This window comes from Chionomys nivalis, chromosome 14, assembly GCF_950005125.1.
Source record: "Chionomys nivalis chromosome 14, mChiNiv1.1, whole genome shotgun sequence".
Taxonomy (NCBI): Eukaryota; Metazoa; Chordata; class Mammalia; order Rodentia; family Cricetidae; genus Chionomys; species Chionomys nivalis.
In genome coordinates this window covers 9,745,454-9,762,060 of record NC_080099.1, presented here as the reverse complement: position 1 = coordinate 9,762,060, position 16,607 = coordinate 9,745,454, and the positions used below count along the sequence as shown (strand labels likewise).

Here is a 16,607-nt window from a genome sequence, read left to right as displayed (position 1 = left end):
CATCTTGCAGGCAGCCGGAAGTGAACTGAGAACTGGGTGTGACTTGAGCATATTTGAAGCCTCAAAGCCCACCCCCACAGTGACACACAGCAAGGCCACACCTCCTAATAGTGCCACTCCCTTTGGGGCCAATTTCCTTCCCGCCACCACACAGGCCTTCACTTCTTCTCCTTTCTTTTGCTCTGTCTTTCTGTCCACAGCCTGCTTTTCCTTGGGATTGCCACAGACTGAGCTATAATGAATTCACAGTAATTCCTCACTGCCATTATTCCCTGCATTGTTCTTTCATTTCTTACTGTAGTTTAAATATTTAGAAAACTTCCAAGGCTTAAAAAAGTCACGCTGTATTTGAACTGGGAGAACATGTACTTGGATGAAAGATGGGCTTATTGTTTTATTTGCAAGTGTTTGAAATGTTTTTGAGTTTATTTACTGCTTTCCTGTAAATCAGCTTCATTCTCTTTTCTACATCTTCAGGTTTTTTTTTTTTTTTTCTGGATTATTCCCTATAGCACATATATAGACTGTTCTTTCTTTCTAACTTCTTTCCTCAAAAAGAAGTTCATAAAAATGCAAAACCTCTCCCTTTCCCCACTTTTGTTCTCCAGACTAAATTGATTTACATTTATTTATTTTAGATTTCAGTCAGCTTTATGAAGATTATAGGATACCCTCAAAGGCTGGGGTCCCATAGAAGGACGAGGTTCTAGCTTGTGCATCTGTCTTGTGCCCTGAAGCCCACATGCAGCTGAGGATAGCTGTGTGTGTCAGTAGCAGCCACGTGAGGATTAGCGTGTTACTCGCCATTGTTGTTCTCATGCGTCCTGCTAAGTTCTAACGAGGGTTGGTTTTCACTGTCCCTATGCAGATTGCTTTCAGAACCGAGCAGATAGTAGGTGCTTAGTTAATATTAGTCCTTCACTGTAAAGTCAGGTGACACCGAGTGAGTGACTGAAAAGTGCTGTGCTGTTTTCCTCACGCTCAGGATGACCCTTGGCTACGTCAGTGACCACTGGGCACAGTATGTGAGTCATAGCACATGCATGGCATTAACGCTGCAGCCCTACTCCATGGAGAAACTGCAGATTGAATTTGATGAACTGTTTCTCAGAGCTGTCCTACATGTCCTGAAAGCCAAAAGGTAAGAGGAATGTAGAGTGTTTCTTAATTAGGGTTTCTATTGCTGTGAAGAGACAGCATGACCATGGCAACTCTTAGAAAACATTTAACTGGGGCTGGCTGACAGTTTTAGAGATATAGTCTGTTATCATCATGATGGGCAGCATGGTGGTGTGCAGACAGGCATGGTGCTGGAGAGGTAGCTGAGAGTTTTACATCTTGATCGACAGGCAGCAAAAGGAAACTGTGGTACACTGAGCATAGCTTGAGCCTATGAGACCTCAAAGCCTACCCCCACAGTGACACACTTCCTCTAACAAGGCCACACCTCTTAATAGTGCCATTTCCTATTGGCCAAGCATTCAAACACACGAGTCTGTGGGCCATACCTATTCAAACCAACACAAAGTATAAGTAAATAAACCCTTTTCTTACTTTCTTTGGTCATGGTGTTTTATCATAGCAATAGTAGCCCTAACTAAGACAGCCTCTCTCTCACCGGGCCTTAAAAGGATCTCTGATTCAAAACCTAGCACTTTTTCTTAATGTTCTGCACGTGTCTGAGAAGTCTCACGTGTAAGTTTGTGATAATAATATTGCCTTTGTTTTTGTAAGTATGGAACAAGTTGATGATGTATGCAGATTGAGTATCCCTAGCACAGAAAGATCAAGAAACTTCTAGAGCTGATATTATGTCATAAGTGTTTCCACATTTGACCTCATGCGTTGTGCCAAAGTAAATACATGCACAGTAAAAAATACTGTATAAAATTATCTTTAGAGCTGTGTGTACAGAGTGCACACAAACATCCAGATCCTTCATTGTACCTTGCTCACATTTGACCCTTTTACCTCTCTGCTGTCTTCCTCCCTCTGACTGGTCTGCTTGTTTTCTCCAATGAATAAAATAGCATCGCATATATGTACATATGTTCTTTATCCATTCATCTGTTAGTGGACATCTGGTTCCATATCTTGACTGTTGTGAATCATGTAGCAGGCTTTCCTGTTTAGATTTCAGTCTCCTCTTAGTGTGGTGAAATTTTCTAATATATAAAATTTTTCCTGTTGCCTTTTAAAATGTGCAGACTTGGCATTTGGCTGTTTATGTCTGAGATGCCCTTTGGCACGCTGTCAGTCCCGATGCTCTGGAAGCTCTTCTACCTCATGCACCAGGCTGAGAGTGGAAACCTGCAGCACCTCTGTGCCTCCCTGCAGCCGGCCGAGTGCAAGAGGCAACTCCAAGGTACTTGACAGGGCAGGCTTCTCTCCCTGTGCGTGTTTGCTCTCGTAGTGCCAACCCTTCTGCTTTCAGAAGCACTGTGGCATGATTCTGGAACTCAGGAGACTGCCTCATTGTCCCGATGTGTTCAGTAGAAGGTGGTGTATCTCAAATATAAGTCAGTTAGGTCTAGATTCTGTGCAGTAAGCACAAAGGCCTAATTTTGATGAATGATTCTTTCCATGTGTAAAATTCTAGTCTGGTCAACAAGTGATGTTAATTGGCTTGAAATCTGTTAAGGTCTGTGCCCAGTTGTTCCGCTAATTTTTTTGTCTTATTTTTCTTTTTTTGGATTTTTTGAGACAGGGTTTCTCCGTAGCTTTTGGTTCCTGTTCTGGAACTAGCTCTTGTAGACCAGGCTGGCCTGGAACTCACAGAGATCCGCCTGTCTCTGCCTCCCGAGTGCTGGGATTAAAGGCGTGCGCCCGGCTGTCTTAGTTTTCTTAAGTTGTCTTGATTTTATGAAGTAGGTGGAAGGTAGACAGTAATTCTTCAAAAACTTAACTTCGTAGCGCAGTGGTAGACTGTGTGTGTTCTTTGTATGTATAAGGTTCTAGGTTCAGTCCCTAGCAACAAAATAGATCCCTGATACCAAAATAATAAAATTTAATTTTAGTGAAGATTTGATTATGTTTGATACATACTAACATTGTACTGCTTGGTATTTGTGTTATAATGTTAAAAATGTTCTTGCAGAGTACCAGTTTGATTTCCAGAACCTATAGGGCTGGTTTCAGGGGTCTGACACCCTCTTCTGGTCTCTGGAACTGCACATATGTATTACATCAATATCCATGCAGGCAAAACTATCCATACATGTAAAATAAAAATAAATGAATCATTTTTTAAAAAAGAGTATGAGCCAGGTATGATAGTCCACACCTTTAATCACATCACTTGGGCAGCAGGGAGATGAACCTCTAGTTCAAGGCCAGTCTGGCCTGCATAGTCCAAGTTAACCAGGACTATGTAGAGAGACCCTGTTTTACAAGAATACAAACGAAAAAGAATAAAAAGCAGACAACTTAGTTAAATACTAAGATATTTATCATTACCTGTAATATTAAAGAAAACATAATAGAATACTAACAGAATTAAAGACTTATCAACATCTCTTTCTAAATTTCTTTTCTAACTTTCTAAACCTCTGCATTGCTTGAAAGAAAACACGCCTTTATTCCCAGCACTCGAGGCAGAGGCAGGCAGATCTCAATGCCAGCCTGATTGAGTGAGTTCCAGGACAGCCAGTGTTATGTAGATAGACCCTGTCTCAAAAAAAAGAAAAAGGAAGGAAGAGAGAAAGCCATACTTTATAAAACTAAAAAAAAAACATTTTCAATTTTTTACAGACATTCATCATTTTTTTCTTCAGTTTTCTCTGTTTTCATTCTCTTTCTGTGTGTGTTCCACACAAATCTATTTTTGTTTTTGTTTTATTTCTCTGCTTCATAAACTGCGTCTGCGCTGTCCTGGGGAAGTGCTTTCATTACTGTTTCCATAGTTGAGTGTGAGCGACCCGCTCTGCGTGTGTTTCACAGCCTGTTCTCCGACTGCCAGTTCTGTGGGTGAAGTAATAAGTCACAGATGAGACAGTCCTTTAAGGGGCCTGGGTGATTAGCAGGGTGTCAGATACAGGTTAGTCCTTGCTAAGTTTCCTTTGTAAGGCCATTTTCCATCACAAGGATTTTCTATCCCCAGGCTGCGATATATCTCATGAATATGGTCTTTTTGCCCATATCTTTTCATAAAATTTTTGCTTTCCACATCTGGTTCCTACATGTATTACAGGGTTATCAAACCTGTCTCTAGTGACATCCTGTAATATTGCTTACATAGTGTCCTCTGAGAACGGGGCAGGATGGATTATATACTGTCTGCTACAGCCAGTTTCTTGTCCTTAATCTTTGCTTGTGAGCCAATCTCTTTGGAGTGCCCTGCTCATGCTGAGCTGCTGCTGGCCACGACAGTGCATTTGCAGGTGCAGTGAAGCTGACAGTTGGGTGACAATGACACCTGGTGGCCGTAGTCGTGCTTTGCAGTGATAGGTGTTTGATCTTTTGGGTTAGCCTCCAGATTTGGTCCACGTTCTCTGCCTTCAGTCCTTTACAATCGTTTCTCGGAGTTGAGGCATAGTTTAATGTTAATTTTTTTTGCTGAGTCTACATTATACTTAATTTTTTTGAACTCTCAGAGTTCAACTGATTCAGCTTTCTTTCTGAACCTGTAGGATTCCGTCTTGGAAAGGGGAAGACCATTTTTATCTTTAAATATTTGTGAATATTAATTTTTATGTTGTCTTTCTTCCTGGTAGTGTAACTAAATATTTGAACCCATTTTGTCACTTTTTTTCCTATTAACTCGCAGACCCAGAACATTTTGTGAACTTGGAGAAGTGTCTTTCTTCCATGAATAGCTCGGAAGAGATTTGCCTTCTGACGACCTTTGCTCAAATGGCTCGGGCCAGAAGGACCAATGTAGATGAAGATTTCATCAAAATTATTGTTCTGGAGATATATGAGGTTAGAACGCTTTCTTCTGATTGCCAATTCATTCTTTGGGTATTGTTTTAAAAAATGTGATTTACAAGCTGTTGCTTGCACTTACGGACGGGATGGAAAATCAAAAGAACATCTTTGGCTTTAGGGAACTTTGAAACCTATAATTCATTATTCCGTTTCCCACTACTATCTCTCGGCATTTGATGAAGACTTTTGGGAAGGAAAAGTCAGTCTACCACAGCCTGTCGTTGCAGCTTTTGTTACTATAGCCACACACCAAACGTCACTCCTCTGCTCCTGTCAGTAACACGGAAACATGACTTCCAGGTCACTTGAAATGAGATCATAGGTCAAACATTGAACTTGGAAGAGAAGTTTGGTTTAGCTCTGCTGTTAGTTGTCCATCTTAAACGGAAAAGGTAACTTGCCTTAATCTGCCTTAATCTTCCTCATTACACAACGACAGGCTGAGGAAAGATCTTTGTATTTCTTAGTACCTATGGGCCCCTTCTCTTCTAGAGGAGAAGTGCAAGGATTGCAAAGACCTCCTTGAGATCCCAGGCTCTGGGGTCTTGGACAGTTAGGATAAAACTGCATAGAAATGGCGGGATTCTCAGGTGTGGGGGAGGGTCCAATAGATCTCTCCTCTCTCCTCCTTTGAGGGACTCACAGCTGTGTCAACAACCCAGCTGTGATGGTCATTTGTAGGCAGGCCCGGCGAATTCCTGAAGATGGCTGCTGTTTGTCTTGGAGGACAGTCCTGTACACACTGAGGGTTTAGAACTTTACACTTAGGGTTTTATTTTGTAGAAGGGATTATGTATTTCTATGAAATGTATTTTCAAAAAATTCATTTTAGGCTAAGCATGCTTTAATCCCAATATTTGGGAGGCAGAGGCAGGCAAATCTCTGTGAGTTCGAGGCTAGCCTGGTCTACAGAGCAAGTCAGGGCAGCCAGAGATACACAAAGAAACAAAAAAAAAAAAAAAGGAAAGAAAACAATCATTTTAGTGGTTTCCTCAAATTAATGTTTAGATACTCATTTGTTTCATTGTGAAGGAGAAACTTTCTTTTTGAGATGAGATCTTACTATGTTAACCAAAGGCCTCCATATTCTGGACTCAAATGATTCTCCTGGTCCATGGCTTCAGGCTCCTGCCCCCTGTGCATTGCTGGGATACACCCTTTGAGCCCAGCCCTTGAACTTGCCATTGCCATTTGCTGTTCTCTCTCCTACCACCTTCCTGTCTCATCGTGGGTAGTTTGCTATCTCAAGTTCTAACTTAGTTTTGACCATGGTGTCATGGTGTTGGAGGTCCTTCTGTCTATGTGTTGCTTTTATTGGTTAGTGAATAAAGCCGTTTCAGCTAGTGGCTTAGCAGAATAGGGCAAGGTGGGAATTCCAAGCGGATAGAGAAGGAGAGAGCAGGCGGAGTCAGTGAGAAGCCATGTAGCTGCCAGAGGAGAAAGACTGAGATGCTGGTTGGAGCCTGCCAGTAGGCCACGAGCCTCATGATAAAATAGAAAATAATAGAAATGGGTTAATTTAAGATGTAAGGGCTAGCTACACTTAAGCTGTTGGCCAAACAGTACTGCAAATAATATAGTTTCTGAGTGATTTTTTTCAAGTCTGGGCAGCTGGGAATGAACACTGTCAGCTGAGGCTCAATGTGAGATTATGTTTGTGGGGAAAATTTTTTTTGAAAATGTGTTTTGTTTGGTAATTAGCATTAAAAGTGCCATTCTTCCCCCATCTCTCATTTAGGTATCTTATGTCACCTTGTCCACCAGAGAGACTTTTTCAAAGGTTGGTCGTGAGCTTTTGGGGGCCATCACAGCTGTTCATCCTGAGACTATTTCTGTCCTTTTGGATAGAGTGCAAGAGACCATTGACCAAGTTGGAATGGTGAGAATGCCGAGTGTTCTTTTGAAAGGGTCCTGAAGTAGCTGGGATGGTGGCACATGCCTTTAATCCCAGCACGCAGAGGCAGATGTGGGTGAGGGCAGCCTGGCCTACGAAGCAAGTTCCATGACAGCCAGGGCTGCTGTACAGAGAAACCCTGTCCTGAAAAACATAAACAAACACAGATTCCTGAATTAATGAAGCAGCCCGGCTGTATCTGTTTGAGTTGAATCCAGATGTAGTCAAGTTGACAATCAAGATTAGCATCACACCAATAAAATCCATTCCTGTTAGTCTTTCTTAGATTTTGTTCTGGCCACAATTTGGAACAGCACAAGAGCCTGGAAATTCTAAACCTGTAATGTCTGATGATATGGATACAGATGACTATAATGTATTGATTTGGATGCAGTCCCTAATTAGAATGTACTTCATGTGTAAATTACTGAATTTTGAAGAAATGTTTAATATTTTATAACATTTCATATTATAATGGATATATGAAGCAATGTTGTTAAAATTAATTTTCCATTTTTGAAGTTTAAGTTGTAGCTATTAGTAAAATCAGAACTTCATATAGTACTTGCATTGCATTTTCATTGACCAGCCCTATTAAAACATTATAAAAGGAGTCAGATGAACGCAGTGTCTCCTGCCTGTAAGTCTAGGACTTTGTAGGCTGAGACAGGAGAATCACAGTGAGTTCTAAGCTAGCCTAGGCCAGGGTCAGCCTATTGTTACAGGTCAGCCCGGGATATTGAGTAAGACCTTGACTCAAAAAAATCCATAAAACAAAAGTGACACCATAAAGTTTATTACTCTGTTTCCCCTTAAAGGAAATTTCATTAAGTGAACCTGCATTTTCTTAATTTGTGCATACAGGTAATTTAAAAAGTAGTGTTGTAGACTTTTTTTTGTGCAAACATGTTTTATTTATTTAACTTAATTAATTAATTATGGTTTTTCGAGACTGGGTTTCTCTGTGTAACAGTCCTAACTGTCCTGGAACTAGCTCTTGTAGACTAGACTGCCTTCAGACTCACAGAGATCCACCTGCTTCTGCCACCCGAGTGCTGGGACTAAAGGTGTGCGCCACTACTGGCCAGCACAGGTTTGAAAACCCATTTTAATATAGAATATTTCAAATATGTGTAAAGTAGAGGGCTGTCAAGATAACTTATAAAGTGCTTGATCTGCAAGCTTGATGACCGATGTTATCTCTAGAACCCACATAAAGGTAAAAGAAGATTTGTCCCCGGGTCCCCGTCCACCTCACCCAAAGCCTGTTCTCATCTACACGTAGGACTAGGATACATAAACACACACACACACACACACACACACACACACACACACACAGAGAGAGAGAGAGAGAGACAGAGAGAGAGAGAGAGAGAGAGAAAGAGAAAGACAATGAGAGATAGATAGATAGATAGATAGATAGATAGATAGATAGACAGACAGACAGACAATGTTAAATAGAATTTCATAGTGAACCCAGCATCCAGTTTCAGAAGATACCAACTCTTGATCTGATTTCATCTGTCTTCACATTGACCTCCTTCTGTCTCAACAGATTGAGTTTCAGCAAATAGAAGTATCTTTAGATGCCATTGTAGAGGAGAAAAATGCTTTAAAAACTCAGTGACTTTTTCCTGATTTATCATCACTTTAAATTTGTGTTTTAGCCAGGCCGGGGTGGTGCATGCCTTTAATCCCAGCTCTAGGGAGGCAGAGGCAGGTGAATCTCTGTGAGTTCAAGGCCAGCCTGGTCTACAAGAGCTAGTTCCAGGACAGGCTCCAAAAGCTACAGAGAAACCCTAACTCGAAAAATGAAAGAAAGAAGAAAGGAAGGAAGGAAGGAAGGAAGGAAGGAAGGAAGGAAGGAAGGAAGAAATTTGTATTTTAGTATGGTGGTTTACCTGGATGAAAACATACCAATTACATACTAAGAAAACCTGACCTTTGCAAAGGATTGCCTGTGTTTTAGGTATATCATTAGTTTAGAAATGCATTTAGACTGCGTAGTGGTGGTGCAGGCCTTTAATCCCAGCATTCAGGAGGCAGAGGCAGGATGATCTCTATGAGTTCAAAGTCAGCCTGGTCTACAAGAGTGACTTCCGGGACAGGCCCCAAAGCTACAGAGAAACCCTGTCTGGAAAAACCAAAGAAAAAAAAAAACTCAAAATGCATTTAATTTTATTTGTTTGTCCATGATTTTAATTTTACTTGTCTCAAAATCAAATTCACCTCCACATCCTTTCCAAGGAAAATTTGCAAGCAATTTGATAATGCTTTGGGTAATATAATATTGTTTCTGAGTATTTTTTTTCCTGAGACAGGGTTTCTCTGTGTAGCCCTAACTGTCCTGGAACTTGCACTGAAGACCAGGCTGGCCTAGAACTCACAGAGATCCGCCTGACTCTGCCTCCTGAGTGCTGGGATTAAAGGTGTGCACCACCACCACCTGGCTATTCCTGAGTTTTACACTTAATTCTTTTCTTTTTTAAAAGGTTTCTTTATACTTGTTTAAAGAATTGCCGTTGTATCTCTGGAAACCTTCTGCCTCTGAGGTAGCTGTGATTCGGGATTGGCTACTGAATTACAGTCTGACAGGTGTCAAGAACAAGTTGGCCTGTGTGACCCTAGAAGGACTGAACTGGGGATTTGCTGAACAGGTACGCCCTTCCTGAGAAACAGGAGATTTTGCCTGCATCAGTTCAGGAAAGCATTTCTTAAAGCATTAGCTTAGCATCTCTTTGTGCCACTTGCTAGACCTGCACATCCTTTCAGCTGTGTAGAGTTTAAGCTCTCCTCATCTTCCCTTTCATCCTCTGGGAACTGAACCTAGGACTTTGAACATGCCTGAAGGCCCTCCACCACAGAGCTACACCCCCCAAATTACCCTTTCTTCAGCTCTGCTTTGTGTCGTGAACATCTTCTGATGAAGGTATTCTGCATTAAAAATTATCCCATTGGAGGGGAGTTGACTCAGTTGGTAAAGTGCTTGCACAGGCATGAGGACCCAAGTTCTGTCTCCAGCAACCACGTAAAAGCTGGGTAGGGTAGTGGATGCCTGTGCCCTGAGCACTGGACAGGTGAACACTGGTGGATCCATGGAGCACATGGGAACATTTATAGGCCTTCCATTTCCCACATGTTTTCATCCAGATCCCTCTGAGTGTCTCCTCCCTCCTTTGTTAGAGCCATGGGTCAGCTGCTGTGAAAGCTAGGGAGTGGAGCTTTTGAAACTTGCCACAGACTATTTGGGAATATTATAGGTAACTCCAGGCTTGTAAGGCAGTATTTTTTTTTTTTTTTTTTTGAGACAGGGTTTCTCTGTAGCTTTGGAGCCTGTCCTGGAACTAGCTCTTGTAGATCAGCCTGGCCTTGAACTCACAGAGATCCACCTGCCTCTGCCTCCTGAGTACTGGGATTAAAGGCATGCGCCACCACTGCCCGGCCTATAAGGCAGTATTTACCTGTACTTCTGAGTGTGGTATTTTCACTGATGCTGAACAACAAACAGGAATGTACTTAATGTGTTCAATATTTTCTTGTGTGGTTGATAATAAGCATTTCTTATTGATAGGTGGTAAGGTTCTTAACCTACAATCTAGGATGGGGTGGAGGTCCTGGGGTTGACTCAGGCAGGCCTTGGTGCAGTGTACATGTTCTTTAGAGTTGAGGGTTCTTCCCCTGGTGTCATGTTACAGTTTCATCTTCCGGATCCAATGTCCTGTTTTGTTGTTCTGCCTTTGCTGTTGTTTTCTAAAGGGCTGTTTATTAAATACAGAATGGTATATTTGTAACTTTGCTTCAAAGGGCACACTTCATCTGGATCAAGCTCTGCACACTGAAGTAGCCTTGCTGGTCCTGGAGGCTTATCAGAAGCACCTGTCACAGAAGCCTTACACTGGGCTTATTTCCGAGAGTATGAAACAGGTACTGCCAACATAAGTCTTCCTTAAAAACTGCCTGGGAAGATGAAATTATAGTTCTGATTTTTATGTTTTCTAAGAACTCTTTATGCTAATTCAAGATACTAAATTTAATTTTTATAGTTTTTAAAGATTTTTTTTTCTTAAAAAGTTGTCCTTTATTTTTGAGATAGGGTTTCACTATGTAGCCCCTGCTGTCCTGAAACTCACTATATAGACCAGACTGGTTTCGAACTCAGAAAGATCTGTCTGGCTCTGCCTCCCAAATTCTGATATTAAAGACCTGTCCCACCACACATGACAAAATTAATCTTTTTGTGACCATTTGTCTTTGAGAATTTGGATTGAGCTATTGGGTTGTGCTGGAGCTCCCACGTACAACTCAGGAGAAGTGAGTGACATTTTTTAAGCCTTTGCAAGTTGATAGAATTGCTGGTGGCTTGATATTACTTTTTATACTACTAAGGTGGTAAATGCTATCCGCGAGGCCCCTAACTCTGACTTGTTGGATGTGTTTACCAGCACTGTGGTGTTGAGCCGAGATCAGGTTCATAAAGCTTGTCGTTGGAGTGGGAAGTTGTGATCCACTGAAGGGAAGAAAACAGTGCCTTGTCTTCTCAGGGCCCTGTTGATCACAGCAGAGGTGGGAAATTTAAGTTGCTGTTTAATTTGTATATGACTAACATTGTTTAAAATGAATGATTGTCATAGGTTTCCTATCTGGCCAGTATTGTTCGATATGGAGAGACTCCTGAGACCTCATTTAACCAGTGGGCCTGGAATTTGATCTTGAGGTTAAAATTACACAAAAATGATTTTAGAACACAGCAGAATTGTCCAGTTGTTCCCTTCTCCAGCGCGGTACCTGACATGACAGAGTCATCTGTGTTTCATCCTCTTTTGAAGGCTGTGAAATCAGGCATGCCCATTGGCTGCTATCTTGCTTTAGCTGTGACAGCTGTTGGCCACAGGTACTGTATGTTGAACCTCCAGGGTACTCTGATGGTAGGAGTTCTGGAAACTCATGTTTTTACATCCCAATCATGAGACCTTCATTAAACCCATAGGGTGTTAATTAGGGTCAAGTAATGATCCTTGTTATAAAAGGAGAAATAATGCCTAAATTAATTCCTGATTATTTGCCAAAACAAATATATAGTTTTAACGCATCTAAAGCTTCCCTGTAGAAGATAGGGACTTTTCTTATTCCCTTGTGTGTCTACAGAACTTGTACACAAGTATATAGTTAAAAATGCTGGTAGAATGGATGAGTATAGATAGGTACAGCTACCTGATAGGGAGGAGGTGAGAGGAGGAAAATCAGGAGATACCCTTAACCGAGGCCAGGGGCGGCCGTGTAGTAGGACAAATGTGAAAGTGGGTGAGAGCGCGCTTGATCTAGAATTGCTCTAGAGAAGGGGGCGCTTATTTAGGAGTGCACTCATTGCTTTGTTCCCAGAGCTCTAGTGCCACGGTAGTTTCTTAGACCCCAGGTTCCTCACCCCTGAGATGGAAATGATTGTACTGACTGGTTTTATGGAACGTGAGTTCGTCACAGTGCTCATTGCATTCTCAGAACAGTGTCTGGTCTGTTGATTCTCTGACTATGGTTTTTTAATTTGTTTCATGATTTCCCCGGATGCTGTATCCATTCTGATACTGTAGTTGTTAGTCATTGCTGGCTTCTTTTTGTACATACTGACCACTGATGGGAGTGAAGGAGAATACGTGTTTTCCTTTGGAAGTGTTTCATAGCTACAGTCTGTGAGTAGAAGAGAAGTAACTTAGAGCAGTTGGGCTGGCTCTCGGGTGTAGAATAGACAGACTTAGATGGACACAAATATAACACTATAGGGAATACAGGCAATAATAGTGGGAAAGTCACCCAGGGTCATGGTCATGCTAAAACACTGCTTTTAAGAGATATTTCTTAAGATTTATATAATTAAAAAAATATATATGTAAGTGTATGCCATAATGTGTGTGGCTACCTGTGTAGGCCAGAGTCTATGGATCCCTGGAGCTGGACACAGGCCTAAAGTGGCCAGCCCTTTATTCTGTTCAATACTTTGATATATATATATATATATCCTCTGAAAAGAAAGAAAAATAATCTATCTATATATATTATTCCTTTGAAATTATTTCAAAGGAAAAGAAAATGTATCTGACACACTGCAGTTTAAGCTGACAGACTGAATTTGCTTTACAATCTCCCCTTGGCTGCAGTAGCTTCTGGGACACTTGAGTTAGGCCAACTGTGGGTTCTCATCTTGTTCCTGGGATATCATGTAAATTTGAGCACAATGCTTTCAAATTACTCATCTAATGAGATGAAAATATAAATGAGACTTTTAAGAACTCTTTGTATTCCTAAGTTATGATTGTAGTAATTCTGTGTGTAGGTTAGTCATAAAAATGTTAGAGAACTGAGCGACTCTGGGTCCTATAGGCTTGCATTTCACTGGAGGGATACGGTCTTATGAACGAGCTATTGAGTACTTGCTTTCCCTTTCTTCCTCTGTAGCATCGAGAAGTTATGTGCAGAAGGAATCTCTCTGTTGGGAATGCTGGTCCAATCAAGGCACTTGAGAGCAGTGGTCCATGTTCTGGATAAGATTCTACCCATGTTCTACCCTTGCCAGTATTACCTTCTAAAGAATGAGCAGTGAGTATATTCTGCTGACAGAAATATCCCAGCAAGTAGAAATGACGTTTTTTGGTTTCTAGAGTAAATTAACAGTCTGTCTTTTTTTTAAGATTTATTTTTATTGTTAATTTTATGTACTTTGTGAGTCTGTGTGTCAGTATGGGCACATGCATACAGAGGAACAGAGGCCAGAAGAGGGTGTCAGAGATTCCTTGGAGCTGGCTGTTAGACATCCGATGTGGATGCTGGGAACAATACTTGTCTCCTTTGTAAGAGTAGTACATGCCCTCAACTGCTGAGCCATCCCTCTGTCTCCTAATAGTGTTTTTTTTGTTGTTGTTTGATTGTTTGATTGTTTTATTTATTTATTCATTCATTCATTCATTCATTCATTCATTCATTTGTTTTTCAAAACAGGGTCTCTGTAGCTTTGGAGCCTATCCTGAAACTTGCTCTGTAGACCAGGCTGGGCTTGAACTCACAGAGATCCACCCCCCTCCGCCTCCTGAGTGCTGGGGTTAAAGCTGTATACTACTACCACCTGGCTATTTTTATTTTTTTAAAAAGACAGAAAACTTCTGTACTCCTGTTTACAATATGGTTAATGAACATTGTTTAGATTAATGATTCTAGTTTTATTGTTATGAGAGGTTTATCAGAGTCCCTAAAAACATGGAAAATGGAACCAATTTAACATTTTTCTGTTTCTTCATAAGTAATTATCTGCTGTTAATGAAAAGAGCTCTGGGGTGTGTGTGTGTGTGTATGTACTGGAGAGATGGCTTGGAGGTTAAGATCACTGACTGCTCTTCCAGAGGTCCTGAGTTCAATTCCTATCAACCACATGGTGGCTCACAACCATCTGTAATGAGATCTGGTACCCTCTTCTGGCTCGCAGGCATACATGCAGGCAGAACACTGTACACATAAAGAATGGCTCAGCTTTTTAAAAAGAGAAAGAAAAGAGCTCTGGCCATATAACTCAATGGTAGAGCACTTGTCTAGCATGCTTACAGCTCTTGCTCCCTCCCTAAACACCACCTACCCATTGCCCCAAATCTGCTACAGTGGTACCTGTCTATAATTCCAGCACTTCGGGAGGTCTGGTGTTCAAGGGCGGTTTCAGCAACATAACAAGTTAGAGGCTGGCTGGGCTCCATGAGACCCTGTCTCAGACAGCAGAGAATAGCAAAGCTAACCAACAAAACCCCACACAGGACCACTCGCAATTCTGCCTGATTGGAAGGTAAGGGTGTGATCCTTTGTTCTCTTCAGGTTTATGTCGAGCCTTCTCCTCTTCCTGCACTTGGACAGTGGTGTTCCTCAGGGGGTCACGCAGCAGGTCACCCACAAAGTGGCACAGCATCTGACAGGAACCAGCCACGGGGACAACGTGAAACTTCTTAACAGCATGATCCAGGTCAGGGCCCTAACAAATCCCTCAATATGTTCCTCCTCTTCCCACAGAACTTGTGGTGTTAGCTCTTATGACATGGGCGTGCCAATCTCTTGGTACAGGAAGGCTGTTAGAGTTGGCCTTTTGTGGAAGAAGATAGTATTTGCATGTGTTCTAACAATGGGAGGGAGGGAGGGAGGGAGAGAGAGAGAGGGAGGAAGGGAGGGAGGTTGTTAATCTTCCACATCTCCTGAACTTCTTCACAGGCACACATATGTGTGAGCATGCAGCCTAATGAAGTAGGTCCTGTGGCTGTGTTAGAGTTCTGGGTCCAGGCTCTCATAAGCCAGCATCTGTGGTACCGAGAACAGCCCATTCTCTTCCTCATGGACCATTTGTGTAAAACAGCTTTTCACCTGATGCAGGAAGATTGTGTGCAGAAATTGCTTTACCAACAGCACAAGGTAACTGCAAGAAAATATGTTTCAGCCATTGGCTAGATATTAGCTGCTAAAAGGGTCTCCTAATATACAATTCCTGGTAATAATCTATGGCAACTCATTTTTTTTATTATAAATTACACTTTAAAGTTGTTTTTATCTCGGTAGCCATAGTCCACTGGCTATATCCCAGGGACTGCATAGAGGAGTGAGTACACTAGGGTTCTGTAATGCTCATTGTGTTTCCTTGGTCTGCTCCAGGACTACTGCAGCAGACGTCATTACAGTTTCCCGTGGTGCACCCTGGGACTACTGCAGGACGTCATTATGGTTTCCCGTGGTGCACCATGGGACTACTGCAGGACGTCATTATGGTTTCCCATGGTGCTCTCTGGGACTACTGCAGGGACGTCATTATGGTTTTCCATGGTGCACCCTGGGATTACTGCAGCAGACAGACCCATTCTTAAAATTCTTTTTCAGTTAGTGTATACATTGTTATGACATCCAGGATAGTATTTTCATACATGTACATCATGCACTTGCTCATGACTGGGTCATTGATCTACTCTCCAGACCTTTAAAGAACTAATTGCAATGCCCTCCAGACTATTTCAAAAAATGAAAAGGAGTGTTACTCTGATACCGAAAACAGTTAAGGAGATGATAAAAAAAGAAAATCATAGGCAAATTTCCCAGATGAACATAGAGACAAAATTCTGAATGAAACACTTGAAACTGAGTTCAGCAACACCACAAAACCTGTGTCCTGTTGGAATCTTCCAATGTAGAGGTAACTGCTAATACCCTTGGAAGAGTCAGTGATAGGGTCTTCAAAGACTCTGTTGCTTCTCTTCCCCTATGTAGAACGCTTTGGGTTACCACTGTGACCGGAGTCTGCTCTCTTCGCTGGTGAGCTGGATTGTGGCAGGCAACATCACACCTTCTTTCGTGGAGGGCTTGTCCATGTCCACGCAGGTATGCTGTCTACTGAGGGCCATTTGTTACCATCTTTACTGAGGCTGGCCGGGGGCTGAGTGGAGAGAGATCAAGTGTTGGCGGTATGTGGCCCAGGTTTCAGAGTGATTCTGCTTTTCTAGCTCCGTGCCTTGGGTGGCTTGCTTATACCTCTGCCTTCAGTGTCCTCGTGCTCAGACGGGACTGTAGTTGAACGTGTATGTGCAGCACTCAGAACAGACCTTAGTCAGCACTCAGTGTGTGGCCTCGGCCACACTGCCCATCTCAGGGTGCGTAAGGTCATAGCTGTTCTCTCCCTTACGCCCCAGTAGGATCCTGAGTCTATTAGCCTGCTCTCCTGGGGACTGAGTCGACACCAGTTCCTCACTCTATGTAGACTTATGCTTTCCTTTCTACTTCT

General features: G+C 42.0%; 1 protein-coding gene across 3 annotated transcripts in view; it reads left to right on the top strand.

Annotated features, from left to right (window-relative positions):
- The window catches only part of Epg5 (ectopic P-granules 5 autophagy tethering factor), a 91,101-nt gene that overhangs the window by 20,453 nt on the left and 54,041 nt on the right, over nucleotides 1-16,607 (top strand). For all 3 annotated transcript variants that reach the window (XM_057788480.1, XM_057788481.1, XM_057788479.1), the window contains exons 10-20: nucleotides 986-1,141; nucleotides 2,208-2,365; nucleotides 4,766-4,920; nucleotides 6,665-6,805; nucleotides 9,316-9,480; nucleotides 10,628-10,747; nucleotides 11,455-11,714; nucleotides 13,271-13,411; nucleotides 14,669-14,813; nucleotides 15,056-15,253; nucleotides 16,097-16,207. In XM_057788480.1, the coding sequence (XP_057644463.1) occupies nucleotides 986-1,141; nucleotides 2,208-2,365; nucleotides 4,766-4,920; nucleotides 6,665-6,805; nucleotides 9,316-9,480; nucleotides 10,628-10,747; nucleotides 11,455-11,714; nucleotides 13,271-13,411; nucleotides 14,669-14,813; nucleotides 15,056-15,253; nucleotides 16,097-16,207 (1,750 nt within the window). The remainder of the gene's footprint in view (nucleotides 1-985; nucleotides 1,142-2,207; nucleotides 2,366-4,765; nucleotides 4,921-6,664; nucleotides 6,806-9,315; nucleotides 9,481-10,627; nucleotides 10,748-11,454; nucleotides 11,715-13,270; nucleotides 13,412-14,668; nucleotides 14,814-15,055; nucleotides 15,254-16,096; nucleotides 16,208-16,607) is intronic.